Source organism: Orcinus orca, chromosome 20, assembly GCF_937001465.1.
Source record: "Orcinus orca chromosome 20, mOrcOrc1.1, whole genome shotgun sequence".
In the NCBI taxonomy this organism is placed as follows: domain Eukaryota; kingdom Metazoa; phylum Chordata; class Mammalia; order Artiodactyla; family Delphinidae; genus Orcinus; species Orcinus orca.
The window spans coordinates 53,578,756-53,603,937 of record NC_064578.1 but is presented as its reverse complement, the minus strand read 5'-3'; the positions used below and the strand labels follow the sequence as shown (position 1 = coordinate 53,603,937).

General features: G+C 40.5%; 3 protein-coding genes across 3 annotated transcripts in view; 1 reads left to right on the top strand and 2 right to left on the bottom strand.

Annotated features, from left to right (window-relative positions):
* LOC117195385 (zinc finger protein 615-like) overlaps positions 1–18,189 on the bottom strand; it is a 109,881-nt gene extending 91,692 nt beyond the window's left edge. Inside the window, exon 1 of the mRNA XM_049703395.1 lies at positions 18,175–18,189. The gene's annotated coding sequence lies outside the window, so the exon portion shown is untranslated. The remainder of the gene's footprint in view (positions 1–18,174) is intronic.
* Positions 1–25,182, top strand: part of LOC117199139 (zinc finger protein 677-like) — a 545,188-nt gene that overhangs the window by 480,406 nt on the left and 39,600 nt on the right. The gene's annotated exons all lie outside the window — the stretch shown is intronic.
* Positions 9,625–23,584, bottom strand: ZNF613 (zinc finger protein 613). Its single transcript, XM_004286488.3, is given in 6 exon segments — positions 9,625–9,749; positions 9,751–11,347; positions 18,175–18,267; positions 18,547–18,673; positions 21,292–21,492; positions 23,013–23,584. Coding segments are annotated over 5 exon segments (1,938 nt in total). The 5' UTR covers positions 21,313–21,492; positions 23,013–23,584; the 3' UTR covers positions 9,625–9,649.

Sequence of the window (25,182 nt, the reverse complement as noted above, 5' to 3'; positions counted from 1 at the left end):
ACCGTACAGCACAGAGAATTATACTCAGCATCTTGTAATAACCTATAATGGAAAAGAACCTGAAAAAGAAATATATATATATATATATATATATATATATATATATATATATATAAAACTGAATCACTATACTTCCATAAATAAATTAATTTAAAAAACAATCAAGCAAAGAAAAAAAGGAAGAAGCTACAAATTATGAGAAGTGGTCTGAAGGAGCAAAGGTGATGGAGAGAGGTGGAGGAAATGAGGATATATGATAGAGTGAGACACGGCTTCCTGATGAGTTCAAATTGTGGGAGAGGGAATAAAGAAAACAGAACCTCTGGAGAATTCCAGACTGGGGCAAAGAGAAGTCTTAGTCCATTCGAGCTGCTATAACAAAATACCATAGACTGGGTGGCTTATAAAGGACAGAAATTTACTTCTCATGGTTCCAGAGGCTAAGAAGTCCATGATCAAGACGCTAGTAGATTTGGTGCCTGGTGAGGGCCTGCTTCCTCATAGACAGAGCCTTCTAGCCCCCACCTCACATGGGATAAGGGACAAGAGCTCTCTCTGGGTCCTCATGACCTAATCACCTCTCAAAGATCCCACCTCCTAATACCATCACCTTGTGGTTAGGGTTTCAACACATGATTAGGGGGGACCCCAACATTTAATCTATAGCAAGAAGCTAAGAAACCATATAAACACACAGAGATCAGGTTATGATGTGGGTACAGCATTTAACGTGGGGTTAAATGTCAGGAAGGGAAATCACTATTTCCCAACGAAGCAGGAAGATGCACTAGTTAGAAGACTGCTGAATTCAAAGATCATTTTTCTTTTTTAAAAAAAATAAATTTATTTATTTTTGGCTGCAGTGGGTCTTCATTGCTGTGTGCAGGCTTTCTCTAGTTGCAGCGAGCAGGGGCTACTCTTCATTGTGGTGCACAGGCCTTTCATTGTGGTGCCTTCTCTTGTTGCTGAGCACGGGCTCTAGGTGCACGGGCTTCAGTAGTTGTGGCCGTGGGCTCAGCAGTTGTGGCACATGGGCTTAGTTGCTTTGTGGCATGTGGGATCTTCCTGGACGAGGGCTCGAACCCGTGTCCCCTGCACTGGCAGGAGGATTCTTAACCACTGCGCCACCAGGGAGGTCCCTTCAAAGATCTTTGGGGTAAGAGCAGGAAGGTAGAATCTTGTAGCAAGGCAGGTGGAAGAAATAGGCAGAGATGCTGTGACAGAGGACAAAAAAGAAGATGTAAGAAACCTAAGAAGAAAAGTAGGTAAACAACAAAGAAAATCAAGATGTATGTAAAATAAACAGGGACCACTGGGATCAGATCTCAGAGGAAGAAATGGGGGTCTATTTCCCTTTAAACACCTGTGAAGAAAAAGCTCTCATATGGGAAGATAGATACAAGGTGCAGTTGTTTAGACATCCTCAAACACTCTCACAGCCATGGGACTTTCTCTTACTGACTAGAATATGACTTCCCTGGCCACCCACCTTGTTGGTTATCAGCTACACACCTGAACAGGTTCAACTGCGGTTTTCATCTTCTATTGGCCACGGTTCTTCCCCTCGTTCCAACTTGGAGGATGCATCTGGTCTGCAGGCTTGACACCCTGTCCACGGGAAATGACAGAAGACTTAGACACATCAAATTGGGCTGGGATGTCAAGATGGGAGAAAGCTACCTTTGAGGGAAGTTTTCACATCTGCAAAGGAGAGACTTTTCTCTCAGGAGAGGGAACATTATACACTTGTCTGGAGCAGAGAAGGATCTGAGAATCTACTCCTTGAGAGCATTGTAGACACTGAAGCATTAAGCAGCTGAGAAAAATGGCCACTGACTGAAGATTCTCTGAGGGACACAGGGGACACGTCCTCACCCACAAGACACCAGGTTGCTATGGTTCTCCGGCATCACATCTGGGTACAGGTCCTTCTGATTGGGGTCCAGGAGCTGCCACTCGTCCCACGTGAACTTCATAGCCATGTCGTCATATGTCGGGGATTCCTGTCACAACACAGTCCTGTTTAATATAAAGTGTTTCCCTTCTATTGATGTAAGGAAGAAGGCATGTAAAGGAAGTTATTCTGTTATTTTCACCAAATAGGCTGCATTAATACAAGTAGTTTTTTAAAAACACACCTTGTAGTAGAAGGAAAACACTATTGGGATATTCTGCAATTATACATTCATAATTCTATTTATTCAACAAATGAGAAATTTGTATAATGCGTAGCCATTATATCCTCTTGCTAACCAAGAACTATATATACATAACTCTACATATATGTACTTATTTGCCAAACACTATACACATATGGGTGATATCAAGGTTAATAAAACATATTATTACATTCATCAAGGGCCTTCCCTGACTTGGTGGATCAGAATTCACCATGTAGAGACAAGAGATGCCAGAATTACAAGAGATGACATGTTTAATAAATGTGTTTAAAATGTTATAAAGAATAAAGTATTTTAGGGAATTCCCTGGCGGTCCAGTGATTAGAACACTGCGTTCTCACTGCAGAGGGCCCAGGTTCTATCCTTGGTTGGGGAACTAAGATCCTGCAAGTTGCACAGCACAGCCAAAAAAAAAAAAAAAAGTCTACAGAACAGGAAACTATAGGGGGCCTTAAGCCCTACACACATGAATGCTTTTAAACCTCATTTTCTTCATTTATAAAATAGAGATTAAAATGATCCTTCCCTTGAAAAATAAGAATTAAATAAGAAACCTCTAAACCCCATAGAAATGTTGACTGTATATTCATTCAAAAGTATTTATGGAGCATCCACTGTGTGCCAAGCACTATTCTTGGCCCAGAGACACAACAGTTAATAATAAAGTTAAAATCCTTTTTTTTTTAATGTGAACCATTATTAAAGTCTTCCTTGAACTTGTTATAATATTGCTTCTGTTCTTTTATGTTTTGGTTTTTTGGCCCCTAGGCATGTGGGATCTTAGCTCCCTGACCAGGGATTGAACTTGTACCCCTGCATTGGAAGGCGAAGTCTTAACCACTGGACCGCCAGGGAAGTCCCAATAATAAAGTCAAAATCCTTGGAAAAAAAAAAAAGAACAGGAAAATATAAAGAGAAAATTGGTCAGATTTGAGAAAAAAAGTAAAGAAACATACGCCTGTGGCATGGGTCCACACGAGTTAAAAGCTTATGTATAGGCCTTGAAGGGATAATTAGTGAGCTAGAAATTACCCAAAAGGCAGCACAGAGCTACTGCAGTTAGGGACAATATTCCATAAGACCACAATAATTTGCAAGAGGGGCTCAGAACTCACTGAAAGCTGTTCTGCTGAAAGTGAGGGTTCATTACAGTTAAGGGATACAGATTAACATCAGCCAAGGGAAGAGGCTTGAAGGGCAGAGCCCAGGGAAATTGCAAACATGGAACTTCCAGCTGCCCTCCCACAATGGAGTCATGGGCAGTGTGACTTCTTTTTCCCCCTTTACTGATTTTTTAGTTGAAGTATAGTTGATTTACAATGTTGTCATAGTTTCAGGTGTACAGCAAAGTGATTCAGTTATACATTCATATACATATATTTATATATATATTCTTTTTCAGATTCTTTTCCCTTATAGCTTATTACAAAATATTAAGTATAGTTCCCTGTGCTTTACCATAGGCTCTTGTTGGGTTATTTATTTTATATATAGTAGTGAGCATTACTTTCTTGGCATAAATGTGTGACAGCAGGCAGGGAGTACCACCAACCAGGGGAGCTCCCTGAGCCCTGATGTCCAGAGGCTTAACTGGGGCTGGGTCACATCAGCCTGGTAGGACACCCACGTGCTTGACTTCAGTCTCCAGTCCCTGCAGAGGTCCACTGACACCATGGGATCCACAGCCTCCACCTTAAATCACATTGTGGGTGTGGCTTTTCCTTTTTCCCTTGCTGATTTTAGTCTCTATCCTTTCTATAATAAATGTAACCTGGAGGATAACAAGATTTCTGAGTTCTGTGAGTTCTTCTAGCAAATTATCAAACCTGAGGGGGGTCTTGGGGAACCCCCAAACAAAAGGGAACTTCCTCGTTTGATAAACATATATATATATATATAAAATTAAATATATTATTAAAAATATACTGCCTTTACTTTTTAAAAAAAGACCCACTTGACTCATGGATACATTTTATAGATAAATGACTATATATATATATATATATATATATATATATATAATTTAAATGAATAATTGATTATTAACTCAATCTCTAGTCCCGCTCCCTTCCCCATAGTATAAGGGATGGGGTGGAGAGTTCCACGCTTCTAATCATGATTTGGCCTTTCTTGTGACCAGCCCCATTCAGGAGCCTACCCAGGGTCACTTTATTAGAACAAAAGACACTCTTATCACCCAGGAAATTCCAAGGGATTTAACAGCTCTGTGTCAGATGCTCCTATCACCCCCATCACTCAGGAAATTACAAGGATTTCATGACCTCTGTGTCAGGAACCAGAGGCAGTGACCAAATATATATATTTCTCATTAAGGCTTTGGGATTAAATATCTCGCTCAGGAACATACTCTATGTGTTAGAACTACAATCTGCACCCAGGTCTGCCTTTCTCCAAGCACATGACCTTAACAATGGTTGTATTCCCTTACCAGATACCCTCAGAATAAAACTTACCTCTCCTTGTTACTTCCTTAAAGGAGTTTACTACCCAGAGCTCCCTTGGAGGATGGCCACGTAGTCACAGACGCAAAACCTGAACTTCTGAAATCATCCCTTAAAACACTGTGGTACATGAAACCACTTTCTTCCACAAAGATAGAAACACACACAAATTGGTTCAGCCACTGCGGAAAACAGTATGGAGATTTCTCAAAAAACTAAAAACAGCAGGGAGAGAGGAAGGAATAAATTAGGAGTTTGGGATTAACAGATACACACTACTACATATAAAACAGAAAAACAACAAGGACGTACTGTATAGCACAGGGAACTATATTCAATATCTTGTAATAACCTATAATGGAAAAGTTCCTATATGGAACTGAATCACTTTGCTGTACATCTGAAACTAACACAACATTGTAAATCAACTATACTTCAATTAAAAAAAAAAGAAACTAATAATAGAACTACCATATGACACAGCAATTTCATTCCTGGGTATACATCTAAAAAATGAACTCACTAATTCAAAAGGATACATGTACCCCTATGTTCACAGCAGCATTATTTATAATAGCCAAGATATGGAAGGAAACTAAGTGTCCATCAACAGATGAATGGATAAAGAAGATCTGGTGTATATATATATATGATAGAATACTACTCAACCATAAAAAAGAATGAAATTTTGCCATTTGCAAAAACATGGATGGACTTTGAGGGTGTTATGCTAAGTGAAATAAGTCAGAGAAAGACAAATACTGTATATCACTTATATGTGGAATCTAAGAAATAAAACTAGCGAATATAACAAAAAAGCAGCAGATTCACAGATACAGAGACTAAACTAGTGGTTACCAGTGGGGAGAGGGAAGTGGGGAGGGGCAAGATAGGGGTAGGAGATTAAGAGGTACAAACTACTACGTATAAAATAAATAAGCTACAAGGATATATTGTATAACACAGGGAATAGAGCCAATATTTTATAATAACAATAAATGGAGTTGACCTTTAAAAATTGTGAATCACTATGTTGCACATTTGAAACTTACATAATACTGTTCATCAAATATATCTCAATTTAAAAAAATTTTTTAAAGATAGAAACACACAAACCTCAGGCTCCATGATTGCCCCAAGAGCAGCAGATCCGAGGCTAGCACTTCCACAGCTTTCTACAGCCCAAACCCTGGAGCCTGGGTGAAAGATTTCTGGGGTAAGTCACCAACTTCCTGGATCATCTTGATCTCATCTTCCACCAAACACGGCTACAAATTATTCTCTGATGATGAGCTTCTGTGACTTTCCTGCATCCTCCAAGCTCACAGGGCCCCTCACCTCCCATCCTGTGTCTCAAATATCAGGACTTGAGGTTGAGGCCCCAGGACCTTCATATCTGACTCTTTGCAACACCATTAAAGGAAAATGTGCACAGCCCAAATGCAGTGCTACTCAGGAGCAGAAATGAGTGAATGAAGCTTCTTAGAGGCATCCAGGGTATATTCCTTCAAAAGTCAACTCTTCCAACGAGCATCCATGGTCCTCCACTGCGGAAGGAACAGCTGAAGACCTTCTACTTCATTTTTCACCCTAAAGCACTTTCCATAAACGGAATCTCTCCTCTTGCCTATAGTGGCTACTTCTTATCTTTGTCCCCAAGGGAGCAACTACTTTTACAGAAAATACATGTGTTTGTGTGTATAGTGTCTGTGTATGTATATATGTATTTCCCTAAAGAGGGACTCACTTGAAGGACTGAAGATAAAGTAACGTTCATTGTCTGTCCCAGTGGCCCAGGGATCCTGGGCCTCCAAATCTCCAGCTTCTCAACACAGACACACATGGGCCTCCCCAGATACTGACCATATGACCTTTTGTTAACTGTCAAACCTGGAAAAGACACTACCATTTACTGACGACGAGACAGATCCATCAGTTAGCCCAATATAAACTTGAATGGCATTCACTGACAAATACCACTGTTACGGGCTTAACTGTGTTCCCCCCAAATCCATATGTTAAAGTCATAACCTCCAGTACCTCAGAATGTGACTGTATTTGAAGATAAGGTCTTCAAAGAGGTAATTAAGTTTAAGTGAAGTTATTACAGTGGGTCCTAATCCAATATAACTGGTATAATGTGAAGACATGGGGAGAAGATGGCCATCTACAAGCCGAGGAGAGACCTTGGAAGAAATCAACCCTGCTGACACTGTGATCTCAGACTTCCAGCCTCCGGAACTGCGAGAAAAAAAATGTCTGTGGTACTTTATTATGACAGCCCCAGCCAACTAACACAACCACCACCGACCCCAGTTCTCCATCACTGAGACACACAAGGTAGAGCAACCCACTAAGACTCCAAACCCTGATGTTGGAACTCTCATTTGACAGACACGTACAACTGCGTACAGTAGGTGGTTACCTGTACTAAGGAGAAAGGAATTAGCCTTCAAACGTATACAAATGTTTGCCTAAAATACACAAAGATGGAGCATTGGAGAGTGCTAAATAAATGATACGGTGACTGTTTGGCAAACAGCACACTTAATAACTGTTAGCTATAGTTTTTATGAATGCGAGGGGTAGAGGAGTAGAGGATAGACGCTGGTATGCCTTTCTTAAAGAGGGCGACCAGGAATTCCCTATCCCATTAACGTTTTCATTTACCTGGAATGCCAACCTCTGAAAGGTGAGTTCAGCATCTGGTCCTCAGGGCAGGCTTGGGCAGCCCATTCGGGAACCCAGACGGACGATTTCACTGGGAAAGACACCGTGACTGCCATGATAGGACGTGCAATTCACAAGAAGTGGAAGGGAGCTGTACTCTGAGTTGAAGAAGAATCCATTTCTGATGCTTTACTGAGGAGCATCTGTCCTGAATCCATCCTGTGAAAAGGCCACTACTTTGCATGTTTTGTTCACCAGCATATCCTGTGTCTACAACAGTGCCAATGCTCAGAAATATATTTGTTGTAGTGAGTTACTCACACACCCAGAGTTTGGAAATTCAATTATGGGACAGCCACTCCATGGCAAATTTCCACTTTTTTTTTTCTTCCTTGTAAGCAGGACTGTTTTTAAGCTGTATACATCATTATTGGATCAAGGGAAAGAACCCTAGGAATAGAAATAGAGGACAAGGGCCCCAGTCCCAGGAGAGAATGAATGATGAGGCTAAATCACGTCTCAATTCATTGAGCTACAGAGGAGCTTAGATCTTTGAAATGGCGGCAACTCTAAAAGGTGATAAGCCTGTGGACAAATGTAAGGTTTGTTCTCCAAAACAGTCAAAGGGATCTCACCATCACCTGTCTCATGTACCAACCTCCATTTTAATTAATTTTATTTTTTGGCCGTGCCGCATGGCTTGTGGGACTTAGTTCCCCGACCAGGGGTCAAACCTGGGCCACCACAGTTGAAACTGCCAATTCCTAAACACTGGGACCGCCAGGGAACCCCCCAGTCCTCCATTTTTAGTGACATTATTTTCTTCCATTAGTTGGGCCTATTCTATGGATCCTAGTCCTTCTTTGATCTGCCCTTTTTATAGTCTTACAGGAACCTCTATTCAAGAAACAAATGTTTCTTGGAATAATACTGAGCCTGAGAATTGCTTGCCAGTAGCTCCTTTCCTTCAGTGACAAAAATAAATTTGATTGGTTAGTCCATGAGGTCATTCATTCGCCTTCATTCATTTTTCAAATCTACGTATAATTCATTTCCTATTTTGCTATGTGCTGGGGAATATGAAATTATCTACATACTGTCAAGGAATTTATAATCTAGGTGGATGTGAAAATTTTTAAAAAGTATCCATACCTTTTTCTATGTAAAATTAAGTAAATCCTTTCCCTTTCCCCCTCTGATATGTCCCTTAAACAGGAAATTATCAGGATACTTTGTTCCTTATACTATATGTCCTTTTCAACAAATGTAGGTGTACACATCCTTTGATTATCTTTGCCAGAGGGTAAAATTGCTATAGACATGAAACCTAGCTTTAAAAAATTTCCAGCTCAAAGGCGGCAAGGACTTTCTGTTAAGTTCATCACTGACATCATCTATAGGTCCTAGGACAGGACCAGGCCAAGGAAACAGTTGTTAAAGTTTTTCTGAGTGGTGTGTGTACAGGATGGGAACTATCTTCTAGGGCAAGAGCTTGGCTAATAGGTTATTCATGAATTTTGAGCTTTGTTCCTCCAGGTGAGATTTATAAAGTTAAGCATATCCAAACATGCTATGTTACATTATCAGATTAAATGTATTCAGTTTCCTTCTGAAGGACTTTTGGTAGACTGAAATAACAAACTGAATAAATTTAGAACTGAAGAAATCCAAGAGTTAACCATATAATGATCCTGGGTGGGAAAAGAAGACCCATGTCCCCCAAACGAGGGGGGTGAACTGCATTATAACTTTAATCAATTATGTGCAACACAGACACCCTCCTTTGATTTAAAGCATTACTGACGTATCAATTAGGCATTTGATTCAAGGTATACTGTCCTAAAATGTACATTATGTATATAATCTTATATATGATTATGTTAGGATTGTGACAGAAATCTCTAAAAGATTCACTTTCACAGGGCTTATTTGCTTCATGAATTTTCTGATATTTTGCCAAAGATATTCCATAGTTGGTGTGTTCAGAGTTTTATTTCTATATGATTTCCCCTGCCAACCAATGAGGCAGAATATACCACTGACAACCCTGCCACAGTTACTGCCTTCAGAGGTCCAACAATTTCTCTCCTGTGTAAACTCTCTGATACCAACTGAAGTCTTATTTCTGGGGAAGGATTTTTCCATGGTCATTACATTTCTACCAACTATGTCCTCACTGACAGTATGTGACTTATGAAGCCCTGATAGGGTCTATCTTTCCACAAGAGGCTTTCCCAGTCTCTGTGTTTATACTGTTTGTCTCAGTATACACTCGCCAGCCACAGGATGATCTAGAAGGTTTTATTCAAGGGTTTTCCACCTTCACTGTATCACAGTTTATTTCTGTGTGTTTTCTGTGATATAAAATATGACATAATTGATCACTGAAGGTGCTACCACACTCACTGCATTCATTAGGTTTTTCTTCTGTGCAAATGCTATTATCTGCTGACACTGCACCTGTGGCACCTGGCTGTCCCACAAGGGCTACTACATTCCTATCTGCTAGGAACCCATCACTGTGGAATGGAGTCTCAGCTGCCACAGAAGGTGTGTGCATGCTCACCACATTAACAGGGTTTTTCCCCTGTACAATATCACTCGAACGTGAGGAGCTGGGACTCTCTAAGAAAGAATTTTCCAACTTGACTGAATCTCCACGTTTCTCTCTTGCATGCAGCATCCCTTTGTGGTACACGAGGCATGACAAGTGGGAGAAGGCTTTCCCACAGTCAGTGCATCCATAGGGTCTCTCTCCTGTATGAGTTCTCCGATGTCTATTGAGGCACGACTTATCCCTGAAGGCTTTCCCACAGTCACTGCATGCGTAGGGTTTCTCTCCTGTGTGAATTCTCTGATGGTTAATGAGGCCAGACTTGTGTGAACACGATTTTCCACATTCGGTACATACAAAGGGAGTCTTTCCAGTGTGAAATCTCTGATGTGAGATGAGGCATGTTTTCTGGCTGAAGCCTTTCCCACATTCAGTGCATACATAGGGTTTCTCTCCAGTGTGAGTTCGTTGATGTATGAGGAGATTGCCCTTCTGGATGAAGCCTTTTCCACATTCATTGCACATATAGGGTTTCTCTCCAGTGTGAGTTCGCTGATGTACAATGAGATTGCCCTTCTGAATGAAGCCTTTTCCACAATCAGTACATATATATGATTTCTCTCCTGTATGAGTTTTCTGGTGTGCATTAAGCTGTGATTTCCAGCGGAAGGCTTTGTCACATTCAGTGCATTCATATGGTTTTTCTCCCGTATGAGTTCTCTGATGTTCAATGAGCCGGGACTTCCTGGAGAATGCTTTGTCGCATAGACTGCACCCATGAGGTTTCTCTCCTGTATGAACTCTCTGATGATTAATGAGCCGAGACTTCTTGATGAAGCCTTTTCCACATTCCTCGCATACGTAGGGTTTTTCTCCTGTATGAGTTTTCTGATGAATAAGCAGCCGTGATTTCTTGGGGAAGGCTTTGTCACATTCAGTGCATGTATACCGTTTCTCTCCTATATGGGTTTTCTGGTGTTCAGTGAGCCTGGACTTTCTGGAGAAGGCTTTCCCACATATACTGCATCCATGAGGTTTTTCTCCTGTGTGCACTCTCTGATGATCGATGAGGCGGGACTTCTTGATGAAAGCTTTCCCACATTCAGTGCATAAGTGGGGTTTATTTATCTTCTGAGTTCCTAGATGCTTAATGAACTGTGAATTTGTGTTCATAGAACTTCCACATTCAGTAAATTTCATTTCACTATGAAATTGCTCATGCTTTGCATGGAGGAAGGATTCCCCATCTCCAAGAGGGTTCTTTACTCCATAGCTTCTGTTCTGGTTGACTAAACTTAAATTTGATTTCAGTGTTTTCCCATGAAAGTCTAACATATCATGATTTTGCCTTAAAGGAAAGTTACTTTTGCTCTGATGAACAATGTTTCCAAGTGCATTATGTTCGTGACATTGTTCCATTCTTTTTGGACATCTTTGATTTTGCAAGTCCTCCTGCAGAAGACAGTCATCTTTCCTCATTTCTAGGAAAGAAGAGAAGAATGAATCTTCCCATAGCTTGGTACAGAGTGAAACTACTTAACAAACGCCTTTGTGTAGGCTGGCCCTTTATGGACAACACTATGACTTCAGTTTAAAGAAACTCCAAGGCTTCCCTGGTGGTGCAGTGGTTAAGAATCTGCCTGCCAATGCAGGGGACACAGGTTCGAGCACTGGTCCGGGAAGATCCCACATGCCGCGGAGCAACTAAGCCCGTGTGCCACAACTACTGATCCTGCACGCTAGAGCCCACGAGCCACAACTACTGAGCGTGTGCTCTAGAGCCCGTGAGCCATAACTACTGAACCCATGTGCCACAACTACTGAGCCTGCGCTCTAGAGCCCATGCTCCGCAACAAGAGAAGCCACTGCAAGGAGAAGCCTGCGCACCCCAACGAAGAGTATCCCCTGCTCATCACAACTAGAGAAAGCCCGTGTGAAGCAACAAAGACCCAGTGCAGCCAGAAATAAATAAATAAAATAAATTAATTTTAAAAAATAGAAAAGCATTAAAAAAATATCTAAAGAAACTCCAAGTAGAAAAGGGAACGCTCCTACACCATTGGTGGGAATGTAAATTGGTGCAGCCACCCTGGAAAACAGTATGGAGGCTCCTTAAAATAGAGTTGCCATATGATCCAGCAATCCCACTCCCAGGCATATAACCAGACAAAACTATAATTCAAAAAGATATATGCACCCTGTGTTCATAGCAGCACTGCTCAGAATAGCCAAGACATGGAAACAACCTAAATGTCCACTGACAGATGAATGAATAAACAAGATGTGGTACATGTTTACAATGGAATACTACTCAGCCATAAAAAGAATGAAATAATGCTATTTGCAGCAACGTGAATGGACCCAGAGATTATACTAAGTGAAGTAAGTCAGAAAGAGAAAGACAAATACCATATGATATAACTTATATATGGAATCTAAAATATGACACAAATGAACTTACCTATGAAACAGACTCACAGACATAGAGAACAGACTTGTGGTTGCCAAAAGGGAGGTGAGTGGCGGAGGGATGGATTGGGAGTTTGGGATTAGTTGATGCAAACTATTATATATAGGATGGATAAACAACAAGGTCCTATTGTATAGCACAGGGAAGTATATTCAATATGTTGTTATAAACCATAATGGAAAACAATATGAAAAAGAACGTGTGTGTGTGTGTGTGTGTATATATATATATATATATATATATATATATATCTGAATCACTTTACAGCAGAAATTAACACAACAGTATAAATCAACTATACTTCAACTAAAAAAAAAAAAAAGAAACTCCAATATATGTTGTTATCACTTGGACAAGGGTAAAATACAATAATGTAAACAAAGAAAATAAAAGGTAAAAACAGGGCATAAACGAGGTTAGAGCATTCAAAATGAGCAAATAGAGATTTGGCTGCTTTGTAATTGTAACCTTATAAATTATGCTGATAGTAAAATAAAATCAAGTTATTATGAGCACTAGACCACAGAAGACAGAGGGATATTTTTTTCCAAATGCTGTGGGACACATTCATACATGCATAAATCCTTAAATGCAAGGAATCAAGTATTATTCCTAATTATGTGACCTAGGCCACTGGATGGGTGAGTAGTGGTTTTTAATGAGATGGGGACTATTATTGAGGTTCACAATGTGGGGAAATCAAGTGTGCATTTCAAAGCATATCAACCTCCAGGTGGGTTTTGGATATCCAAAACAGACACGAAGAATTCAATTGGCTATGAAGATCCTGAGAAAGGTCTTAACCATGTGGGAAAGGAGATAACAATGTGGGAATCATTTGTATATAAATATTATATATATAAGGATAGAGGACAGGATGGAAAATGTGTAGACTGAAAGTATCAATAGATGAAGGCGTGTGACCAAGTTTACAATTATTATAACATTAAGACTTTGGGTTTTAAAAAGCCCATGGAGGAGCACCAAACATTGATTATATCAATACTAATAAAGGAAATAAGTGATCCTATACTCAGGAAACTACAAGACTTTTAGGAGCTCTATGCCAGAAACCAGGCCAAAGACCAAGTACATATATATCTTATATTACAATATCATACTAGGGAACTGACATCTTTTTCATTCACCCTTTGTACTTGTATATATGGAACATTTAAATTGTTCCCATTTCATTGTAGTGATCCCTAAACCCACATCCTGCCATTAATAGCATTTTCTTTCAAAAGTCTGCATACCCATCTTGGTTTCTACCATTTAAGGGGTCCTAAAGGATCACACTTCTGATCCTGGACCAAGACTCTTGACAGTTTTGCCTGCCATTTGTCTTAGAACTACTGGATGTACTTAACTATAGCTCACACTGCTGCCACCCAGTTCAAAAGAAAGACTACGTATCCAAGGATAATACAGATCAAATTCACAATGCCACCACTATACCTCAATTACAGGTGACGGTTGAACAAGGCGGGGGATAGGGGTACAGACCCTCCATGTGGTCAAAAATCCAGGTATAACTTTATAGTCGGCCCCCTGTATCCAAGGTTGTGCATCTGAGGATTCAACCAACCTTGGATTGTGTAATACTACAGTATGTAGTCACTGAAAAAAATCCACATATAAGTGGACCCATGCAGTTCAAACTCATGCTGTTCAAGGGTCAACTATACTAACAAAGTCCAGAACAGCCTGGAAATAAAAGTTACATTACCAACTTTTACTCCATTTATCCATGTCCACACTCTACTCATTCCTCTACAAATACCTTCTAAAACTGGCCTTCAAGTGGCTTCAGGCCAATCTTTTGACCAAGTTCCTCAAGGCCTTGCACATTTCCAAATTCACACCTTCATTACTTGCCCTTCCTCATCTTTACTCAAATCCCAGATATGCCTCCTATATATCACGCTATCATTCTATGTCACTGTAAGCTCTGTTTCCCCTACATTTCTAAAGTAGTCCCCATCTTTACTGTTCATTTAGACAATTTAGTTCACATAACCCTGAACTATAGCAAAGAGGCTGCATTCAGAAGAGGAACTTCCACATATTACCTGCAGATTTATCCTCTGTTACTAAAATCTTACTCCTAGAATGTACTGATTTATTTCTCACTAATCTCCTCTGGCACACATTAAGGCTGTGGTTCACCAACTAGGTTCAAGAGGGCCTGCTTACAACATTATGTATAGACTAGTCCAGGCCGTCCACCCCAAATCTACCAAAAATACACACTCTGAAAATAAGAGGTCCTAGTACATGTATTAGGAAACCATGCATTTCACAAATCCTCATCTTCCGGACTGCTAGTGGTCCAAGGCTCTTTTTTTTTTTTTTTTAATTCTACCTTGCACGTATGTAATCTCTACTCAAAAGAATCTTTCTTCCTTTCTTTTTTTTTCAAATCAAGGTATAATTGACATACGACATTATATTAGTTTCAGGTGTACAACATAATGATTTGATACTTGTATACATATAGCAAGTTTTTTCAATTCTACTATCTGTTTTTATTTTTCAATTTTAATTTTTTATTATTTTTATATTGAACTATAGTTGATTTCCAACATTGTGCTAGTTTCAGGAGTACAGCAAAGGGATTCAGTTTTATATATATATATATAAATCCTTAGTATAGGATTTCTATAAATATATTTATTTATATATTTATATAAATTTACTTCTATAAATATATTTATATAAATTTATTTCTATAAATATATTTATTTACATATTTATATAATTTCTATAAATATATTTATTTATATAAGTTCATTTCTGTAAATATATTTAGTTACATATTTAGTTATATTTATATAAATTTACTTATATAAATATATTTATCTATATGAATCCTCCTTATTTTTATATATATACATATTCTTTTTCAGATTATTTTCCCTTATAGGTTATTACAAAACATTGAGTATAGTGCCCACAATTTTTTTTTTAATCCAAGTCTCTTCTTGATCTGTACACATCCCATAGGAGATCGCAATCTGTCCACATTTCTAACTCTAGTCCTAAACTCTCCCTGAATTCCTTGGGTAGATCCAAATGCAACAGAGCATTTGCATCCAAGGTGATGTGAACAAACACGTCTAAATTACAATGTCCAAAACAAAACTCCTGATTTCTCAACCCACATCTCCTTCTCCATACACCTTCTTCATCTCAGAAATGGCGACTCCACTCTTCCCCAGACTCATGCCAAGAACCTTAGCATCATCCTTCAGTTGTATTTTTCTTTCAACCCATTATCTACTTCAATAGGAAACGCCTTCTCTCCTTTATAAATATATTTCCAAGCTCACTAACCCTCACCCCCTCTACCCAGGTTGAAGACAAGCATTCTGTCTCATACTACAGCAATGGGCTGCACTGACTGGATTTCAGGCTTCAACTTCCCTTCTACAAAGTAGTCAAAGTGATCATTTTATTTTATTTTTTAAATTTTTTATTTTATATTGTGGGTATAGTTGATTTACAATGTTGTGTTAGTTTCAGGTGTACAGCAAAGTGATTCAGTTATATAGATATATATATATATATCTCTATTCTCTTTCAGATTCTTTTCCCATATCGAAGTGATCATTTTTTTTTTTTTGGCCGCACCACGCAGCACGTGGGATCTTAGTTCCCCGACCAAGGATCGAACCTGTACCCCCTGCAGTGGAAGTATGGAGTCTTAACCACTGGACCACCAGGGAAGTCCCACAAAGTGATCATTTAAAATATAAATTATATTATGCCCTACTGTTTTCTCATCTGATTGTTTTTAAAAAATGAAGTCCTTGGGAGTTCCCTGGTGGCCTGCTGGTTAGGATTCGGGGCTCTCACTGCTGTGGCCCAGGTTCAATCCCTGGTTGGGGAACTGAGATCTTGCAAGCTGCACGGTGCAGCCAAAAAAATTAATTAATTAAAAAAAAAATCATGGACTTCCCTGGCAGTCCAGTTCTTTAAGACTTCGCCTTCCAATGCAGGGCGTGTGGGTTCAATCCCTGGTCGGTGAGCTAACATCACAGATGCCTCGCGGCCAAAAAACCAAAACATGAAACAGGAGCGATATTGTAACAAATTCAATAACGACTCTAAAAATGACCCACATCAAAAAAATCTTTAAAAAACAAACATAAAAATCAAGTCCTTGAAGTGGCCCTGAAAGGTCCTACATGACCTGTCTACTCCAAACTCCACCTACTGCCTTACTGCCGTCATCTCCGTATTTTCTCCATCCACTGTCCCTCTCGCTCACTCCACTGTACTCATACAGGCTTCCTCCAGATTCCTAAAACATGCTCCTGCCTCAGGCTTCTGACCTTGCTATTTTGTCTTCATGGAATGCGATTCACCCAAGGGACCTACCCACATCGCTGATATAGCTGCTTTAAGGCATCTTACCAGAGACATTCCCTTTCCTAAAGGATGTAAGATGAGGAGGCCTAAGCTAAATTCCTAGCTGTCAAGAGCACAACGTAGCCCCCACACATAACCCCCCTTCCTGCTGGAAGGGCTGGAAATGAAGTTAATGATCAGTCATGCCCAGGGCGATAAGGTCTCCTTTAAAAATTACGGGGTTCAGAGAGCCTACAGGTGGCTGAACAGAAGGAGGTGTTGGGAGAGCATCACACCCAGAGAGGCCATGGAAGCTCCACGCTCCTTCCCCGTACCCTGTGCATCTCTTCCACCTGGCTGTTCCTGACTTAAATCCTTTCATAACAAACTGGTGATCTAGTAAGTAAAATGTTTCTCTGAGTTCTGTGTGCCACTCTAGCAAATGAATTGAACCTGAGGAGGAGGGAGTCTTGGGAAGCTCCGGTCTACAGCCAGTTGGTCAGAAGCACAGGTAACAACCTGGACTTGTGTTTGGCATCTGAAGTGGAGGTCAGGGAAGTCTTGTGTGATGGAGCCCTTAACCTGTGGGATCTCATGCTTTCTCCAGGCAGACAGTGTCAGAATTTAGTTAAACTGTAGGACACTTAGCTAGTGTCACAGAGAATTGCTGGTGTCAGAAGTGCCGTGAGTGTGGCAGTGGTGTGAGAACAAAGAAGAAACACAAGAGGAGGACTGAGGTTTCTCGAGCACAGCCAGGATATATGAAGAAAGAAACAGAAGGTACTAGAGACTGAACGTTTATGTTCCCCCCACAATTTATACGTTGAAATCCTAACCTCCAATCAAAGATGGCATGAACGTTAGGAATGGAAATCAATTATTATCCAAAGGGGCAGGAAGGTGCAATTGCCAGAAGACAGCACTGAAATCAAAACATCTCTCTTGGGGCTTTCCTGGTGGCGCAGTGGTTGAGAGTCCGCCTGCCGATGCAGGGGACACGGGTTCGTGCCCCGGTCCGGGAAGATCCCACATGCCACGGAGCGGCTGGGCCCGTGAGCCATGGCCGCTGAGCCTGCGCGTCCGGAGCCTGTGCTCCGCAACGGAAGAGGCCAGAACAGTGAGAGGCCCGCGTACCGCAAAAACAACAACAACAACAACAAAATCTCTCTTTAGAGAGAGGTGTGGAAGGTTGAATTTCATAGCAAGACAAGTAGAAGGAACACGTAGTGATACAGTGCTGGGGGAAGAAGGATGGGAAGATTTGAGAATTCTAAGAAGAAACTTAGAGGAAAAAAAAAATCAAGACCCAGGTGAAATAAATAGGGATCATATCCAAGAAGAGATATGTTCCTCGACACCACTGAAAGAAAAAGAGCTCTTCGGTGGAGGCTATGCTTCCATGTCCTCAGACATACACAGCTGTGACATCTCTGAATGATTAGAATATGACTCCCTTGGCCGCTCAATGCTGGTTCTCTTACTCACCTGGACAGATTCGACTGTGGATTTCATCTTCTACTGGCCACGGTTCTCCTCGTTCCAATCTGGAGAGAGCATCCGGCTTGCTGGCTTGATACCCTGTTCGTGGGAAACGACAGAGAGACAGACTCTTGAATTGGGCTGTGGTCTGCCAACATGGAAGAATGTTACATTTTACGAACTATGCAATTTGCGGCTCAGCAAAGGAAAGGCTCATCTCTCAGGAGAGGGCACGTTATACTCTAGTCTGGGACCAGAGAAGGAACTGAGACTCATCTACCACTTCAGGGCACCATGGACACTGCAAAACTTTCAGAAGCTGAAGAAAGAGCGGCCACTGACTGGGGACACTGAGGGACCAAGGGGAGCTGTTCTCACCAACGGACAGCAGGTTGCTATAGTTCTCCAGCATCACATCCCGGTACAGGTCCTTCTGAGCAGGGGCCAGGAGCTGCCACTCCTCCCACGTGAAGTCCACGGCCACATCCTCCAGTGTCAGCGATCCCTGTAACAATACGGTCCTGTTTAATATGAGTGTTTCTCTCGTTACTGAAATGGAAGGCAAGTGAAGGAAGTTGTTCTGCTCTTTTTCACCATTTAGGCTACATCTATATACGGAGGTGCTTTGATTTTTATTTATTTTTATTTTTTAATTTTTTAAAAAATTTGGCTGTGCTGCCAGGCTTGGGGGATCTTAGTTCCCTGATCAGAGGTTGAACCCAGGTGCCTGGCAGTGAAAGTGCCAAGTCCTAACCACTGGACCACCAGGGAATGCCCCTGATTTTTTAAAACTACATTGTCATAGAAGCAAAATCTATCCATGTTCTAACTTATGTATTGCAAAATATTCTGTAATTATACAGTCAACCATCATTCAGCAAATCAGAAGTTTCTGTGATAAGTAGTCATTAATCCTCTTGCTAAACTAGAAACATATATGATATATATTTAAAACATTTGCTGTGTATACAATATATATTTAAAACATTTGCTGCGTGTATATATATATATATATATATATATATATATATTTGTAGCGAGTACGTATTTGCCAGGTATTAAGTATATTCTAATGACATCAGGACAAACAAAACATATTCCTACATTCACCAGGAATCTTCATAACCATTAGCAGAATCAACCATGAAGAAACTCCAGACGCTATAATTAAAAGATACAACGGGGGGCTTCCCTGGTGGCGCAGTGGTTGAGAGTCCGCCTGCCGATGCAGGGGACACAGGTTCGTGCCCCGGTCCGGGAAGATCCCACATGCCGCGGAGCGGCTGGGCCCGTGAGCCATAGCCGCTGAGCCTGCGCGTCCGGAGCCTGTGCTCCGCAACGGGAGAGGCCACAACAGTGAGAGGCCCCGCATACGGCAGAAAAAGAAAAAAAAATAAGATACAACATATTAAGTATGTTTTATATGTTAGGAAGAATAAAAACACCTTTCTAAAACATATTAAAAGAATGAGAGACTAGTAAAGAACATTATTCAAAGTAAGAAAATAAATAGCATCCTTCAAAAAACACACAAGTACATATAAACATAGGTACATTATTTATATTTACATTTCTAGTCAGGTTCACAACATATCAGATACATTGAAGAGATAATAAACAGGAAGGTAGATATGAAGAAATTACTCAAAATGCAGCACAAGGACAAAATGATGGAAAATATAAAAGAGAGAATAATAAATATAGAGGATAAAGTGAGGTCTCACATTCCCCAGCTCAGTTTATGAAAAAGTAAATACAGTAATGGAAAGGCACTACCCAAAGACCTAAGAGCTGAGTTAGATCCACCCGCAAACATCCATACAGACACAGATGTACATACAGCTCAGTGACTGGAAGTACACACTCCTGCACATTTGTTAAGCGACACCAGGGGATTAGGAAAGAAGCGTATGAAGAGGACTCTTACTTTTTCACTAGATGTACTTTGTCATCACTGGAGTTTTACAAATGTATTCACGCATATTTGTATTATGAAATTTTTTTAAAGGTAATGAAAGATGAGGCAGTAGGACTTGGCTTTGAACACAGGGAGGGGAAGTGGACTACCTTCAATAGCTGGAAGTTCTTTTTTTTTTTAATTTAAGTATCATTGATTTACAATGTCTCAGATGTACAGCAAAGTGATTCAGTTATACATATACATATTGAATATGTCTATTCTTTTGCAGATTCTTTTCCATTATATGTTATTATAAAATATTGAATATAGTTCCCTGTGCTACAGAGTGAGTCCTTATTGTTCATGTATTTTATATATAGTAGTGTGTATCTGTTAATCCCAAATTCCTAGTTTATCTCCCCTTGCCCCTTTCCTCTTTGGTAACCGTAAGTTTGTCTTCTATGTTTAACAGCAGGAAGTTCTAAAGCAAACCCTGAGATCGCAACAACTTTACCAGACACAGATACTTTCAACTCCCTCCTGCCAAATCTGTACTCAAACACCTGTTCGATCACCTGTTCATACGGGACCTTGGAAAGTCATGCAACCCTTCCATTTTCTTATGTCATCTAGGTTTTACTCCCAAGCAAACCCTGACCACTACAAAGTTGGGTCCATGGGTCACCTTGCTATGGTCCCATGAAGCACTGTGCCCGCTGAGTTTTCTTGGTCTATTTCCAAAGGGGTCTCTGGAGAACCAGCTTTTCATTTATGAGAAGGTTGTAGTTAAGGACACTGTCTGCCATATCACCTCTAGGACGAACCATTTGAAAAGTCCCAAGACCTGAGTGCCATGAAATATACAGTGACATCCTCTGAGGAACTGGTCAGCTTTCTCCTCAGAGTCAATGCCTATCCCATCATCATCAGGAGTCTCTGGCTGTGATGACTGTCAGAGCTATTAGACATGAGTCGACGGTGCATGTAACCCACTGGATACTCCAATCACAGAAGATATTCCAACATTAGTCATTTAGTGTAGGTCCCACAAACAATATATTTCTGATGCTACTTTGCCTTGATGTTGAATTTAAATCTAAATTTATTTCTGCACAAATTCTAGTTTTCCAATTTGCTATTTCTATTGAATTCAATTGCATTTTAAAGTCCCCCCAGAAATCAATCACAGAATGAAGGAAAGAATAAGACAAACTAAAAATCACCTGGTCCTTGATCATTTTCATCTGTTATTGGGAAACAGCCAAAGCTAGGATGTCTCCTGAGCCTCTTCTTGAACTGCCCTAAATTTCTGGTTAGAAATCTTAGTCTCCAGGCAGTGATGTCCCCACAAATGATGATATCTAGGTCGTGAAACCTTCTCACATCACGTGATGTATCTTGCTCCAGGAACCACGACCTGTGAGCTGAAAAATAAATTCACTTTGAGTGTAAATTTCCTCTGGGCCCAGATGTTGTCACTGCCACTGTCACCCACCTGATTTCAAAGCCATCTGTTCCTTTATTTGGGGTCCCAGAGGCTATTACACCCTGGAGCAATAAAATAGAAGATTGTGAATGTGTGGGTACTATTTCTTCCTTCTGTGAAGTGGAAGTGGGGTGACTGTGAAAGGGGAGATGGGAAAGGAGAACCAGCACAACACGATGCTCCCGCAGCAGGGGAATTATCACAGACCAGTTTTTGGAAAGAGAACATATAAAAGGTGAGGACCTGGACAGCTATTCCTTGGAAACCATGTGTGCTCATGGACCTGTTTAAAGTCATTGAACCATCTTCACTAATCGTCATTATGTGAAAGAAACAAAGGAAAACCAAGAGAAAAAATTAAAGCATATACAACAAAGATTACTATTTGTGGATATATACACATTTAGTAAAAGTATAAAAACATGCATTATATAAAACGAGTTCAAGGAATGTGATTACAATAAAAAACCACTGAATTGTATGTTTAAGTGGATGAATTGTACGGTGTATGAATAAAAAAAAGCTGTTATTAGAAAAAAGCTATGAGTAGAACTCTAATTATATACTTACTAAAATATTTACAGGAAATGTATAAATATCTGCAACTTACAATAAAACATACCCTCAAAAATGTAAAAAGGTGGATTGATGATGATTAGAGGAGTGATATACGGATACATACACGATAAAGGAAACTCAATAAAATCATGATGATAAAATCCACGTGGCAAGCAGGCAGGAATTCAAATGTATAGTTCTTTAAACCTTGCTATATGTTTGAAATTTTTCATAATAAAATCATGGGAGGTGGGAAAGCTTGTAATAATGAGATCAGTAGGGTGAGCAGAAACAAATCTTTTCAATGTAATTACTCTTCTGTGTAACAGTAAATTAAAAGTGAATAAAAAGATCAAAAGTAGAAAGACACCATTCACAATGGCAAAAAAATTAAAAATCATGGTGGAGATGAGGGACAGGGAACCACACCCTTATGTAAATGCAGAATCATAACCTGTTCTCAGAAGTGATAAATGAATATTTAAAAATTTAAATTCTATCTAAATTAATGCACATATTGAGTGATTCCAGTCATTAATGGAACAGGTTTTTCTCTTGGTATCTGTAGAAATTCTTAAAAAACAACTCTTACAGAAAAAAAATTTATGATATATTTATTAGTAATGTTTATGATAGGAAATTAAATGATGAGGCAAATTATACTAAAATTTCGGCAGTTTATTGGAATTGTGAAAGTCAAGCATAGAAAAATGAAGACTAAAGGGAACTATATGGAAAATTTAACAAACGTTATCGTTGGAGAACAGAATTGGGGTAATAGAGATGTTATTTTACTTGTGCTAGAACAACTCTGAAAGGAAATATTTACAAGTGTGTGTATGCACACACTCAGTAAACTTGCAGGAAGGGCAAACTCCTCATCTTTAGTAGAAACCTTACCACTTTACGTGTGCTTAATCCTCGATCTCCAACAACGCTTTCATTTCTACGGGGTCGAGAGAAGATGTGGAAAGCCAAAGGTGATTGGCAAACGAGGCCCTTGGACTTGAGGAACTGAAGGAGAATGTCACGTTTGAAAACACCCACCCACCCACCAGCTTCAGCTCTCACAAACTTCTCAACGACTGACACAGCTGGACTACCCACGGCAACCACTGGTCACATATACTCGGAATAATCTCGAAATCTGGACTAGATGCCCAGGTTCACTGACCATGAGACCCCCACTCCTGTCATTGAGCCCGCTACTAAATCCCGACTCCAAACCAGACACCGCTTTCATTGACAAAAATCATTCCCTACCGCAGTCCTCAATCACAGAGCACTGCAGACAGACACAAAACTCTGATTACGGACGTTAAATCCTAGATTTCGACTGGCCTGTAATCACTAACACCAGAATCCTTCAGGACTGACTCCGTCACCCCAATCATAAATACCCCAGTCACCGACTCCCACTTGCTTCCTCTCCCTCTACGGACCCCACGGCTCCACCCCACCCAGACGCCCACAGACACCTCGTTTCCCTCATCCTATTCCACGCAGAGATCCACACACGGTCCCGATTTTCTCCTGATCCCACCGCTGCCTCCTAGAACCCGCACTTCCGTGAATTCTTTTACTGTTGCGCCTTCGCCCAGCCTCCGCGCCGGACTACGGCGGCCGACGAGGGCCATACAGCGTTTGTACGGAGCAGGCACGGAGATAATGTCTGCGCCCATCTCGCCACGGATCCCGGGGCCGCCACCTTTCAGGACTGGCCGTACAGAAAGCGAAGTGGCAGTTTTGGTCCAAGTAGCCATGGAAGGCACGGAACGGATAAAAGCCATCCAAAGTACCCCCACTTAAACCCTGCGCCGCAAACTGCACAGATTTTCAGAAACTCGAGCTCACACAAGGGAAACAGGGTAGGATACGTCCGCCTCAGCGGGGGGGGAAAAGTAATCCACTTTGCACGAAGATTGGGAAACGACACAGTGGGCACAGCCATCTTAGAAGTTAGGTGTCCGTACAAAAACCAACAAACAGCCAAAGGAAAAGGAGAAAACATATAAGACGAAAGGCAAATACCCCGAGGACGCTTCTGGCTCAGTGTGGACGGTGATAGGATGGCTTTGAGGACAGAAAAGAGTCTGGAGAAGCACTCGCGGTAACGGGGACAGCATAACGCCGTCAAAGAAAGTAAAAGAAAAAACAGCAACTGGCAGAAACCTAGCATACATTTGGGGGTGGAACATGGTTACCGCCCAGTGAAGGGGAGGAGAGTAGTCATGAGCCAGTGGGAAGAGGGAATCCAGGGGTGGGGTGAGTTTTTCACACGTGACACCCCGCTTCCCTTCTGCCAGCAGTGGAGCCAATAACAAGTGCGGAGCTTTCTGAGAACCAAAAGGCCAGAAATTCTGTAAGGAGTAAATAAGACAACTCCAGGGAGAAAAAAAAGTTGTACAAGAAAGGAAAAGTAATCATAGTATACTAGTGGCTGAACTATATGTAGTATTTACATAGTCATCATAATGTAAACACTAAATCTGAACCAACCATAACTAAGATATAACTCTATTGGAAGAATGGGAAAAAGGAAATGCTTGTGTGAAAAGGGTTGTTTCTGTTTGTAGGGAGAGGTGTTTGAAGCATACTTCAGGACACCACGGACAGTACCCCCAAATGAAAACTCCATTATCATCACGTGAAAATTAATAAACAGAAACCTCATTTAAAATGGAGTTGGTAGGATGAACTCCACCAAACTTTTGTTGTGAGAAGTACCCTAGGGTAGAAGAAACAGTTTTCCTTTAGTTGGTATTCCTTTTGTGCAGGTACTTTGGAAAACAGTCTTACAGTTCCCCAAACAGTAAACATATTTACCATATGATCCAGCAATTTCACTCCAGGTTTATATCCAAGAGAAATAAAAGAACATGTCCACACAAAAACTTGTACACAAATGTTTACAGCAGCATTATTTATAATAGCCAAAAGTGGAAACAACTCAAATATCCATCAACCGATGAAGGGAAAAATAAAATGTGCTGCATCCATACAACAGAATATTATTCAGATATAAAAAGGAATGAAGTACAGAAACATGCTACAACATGGATGAACCTTG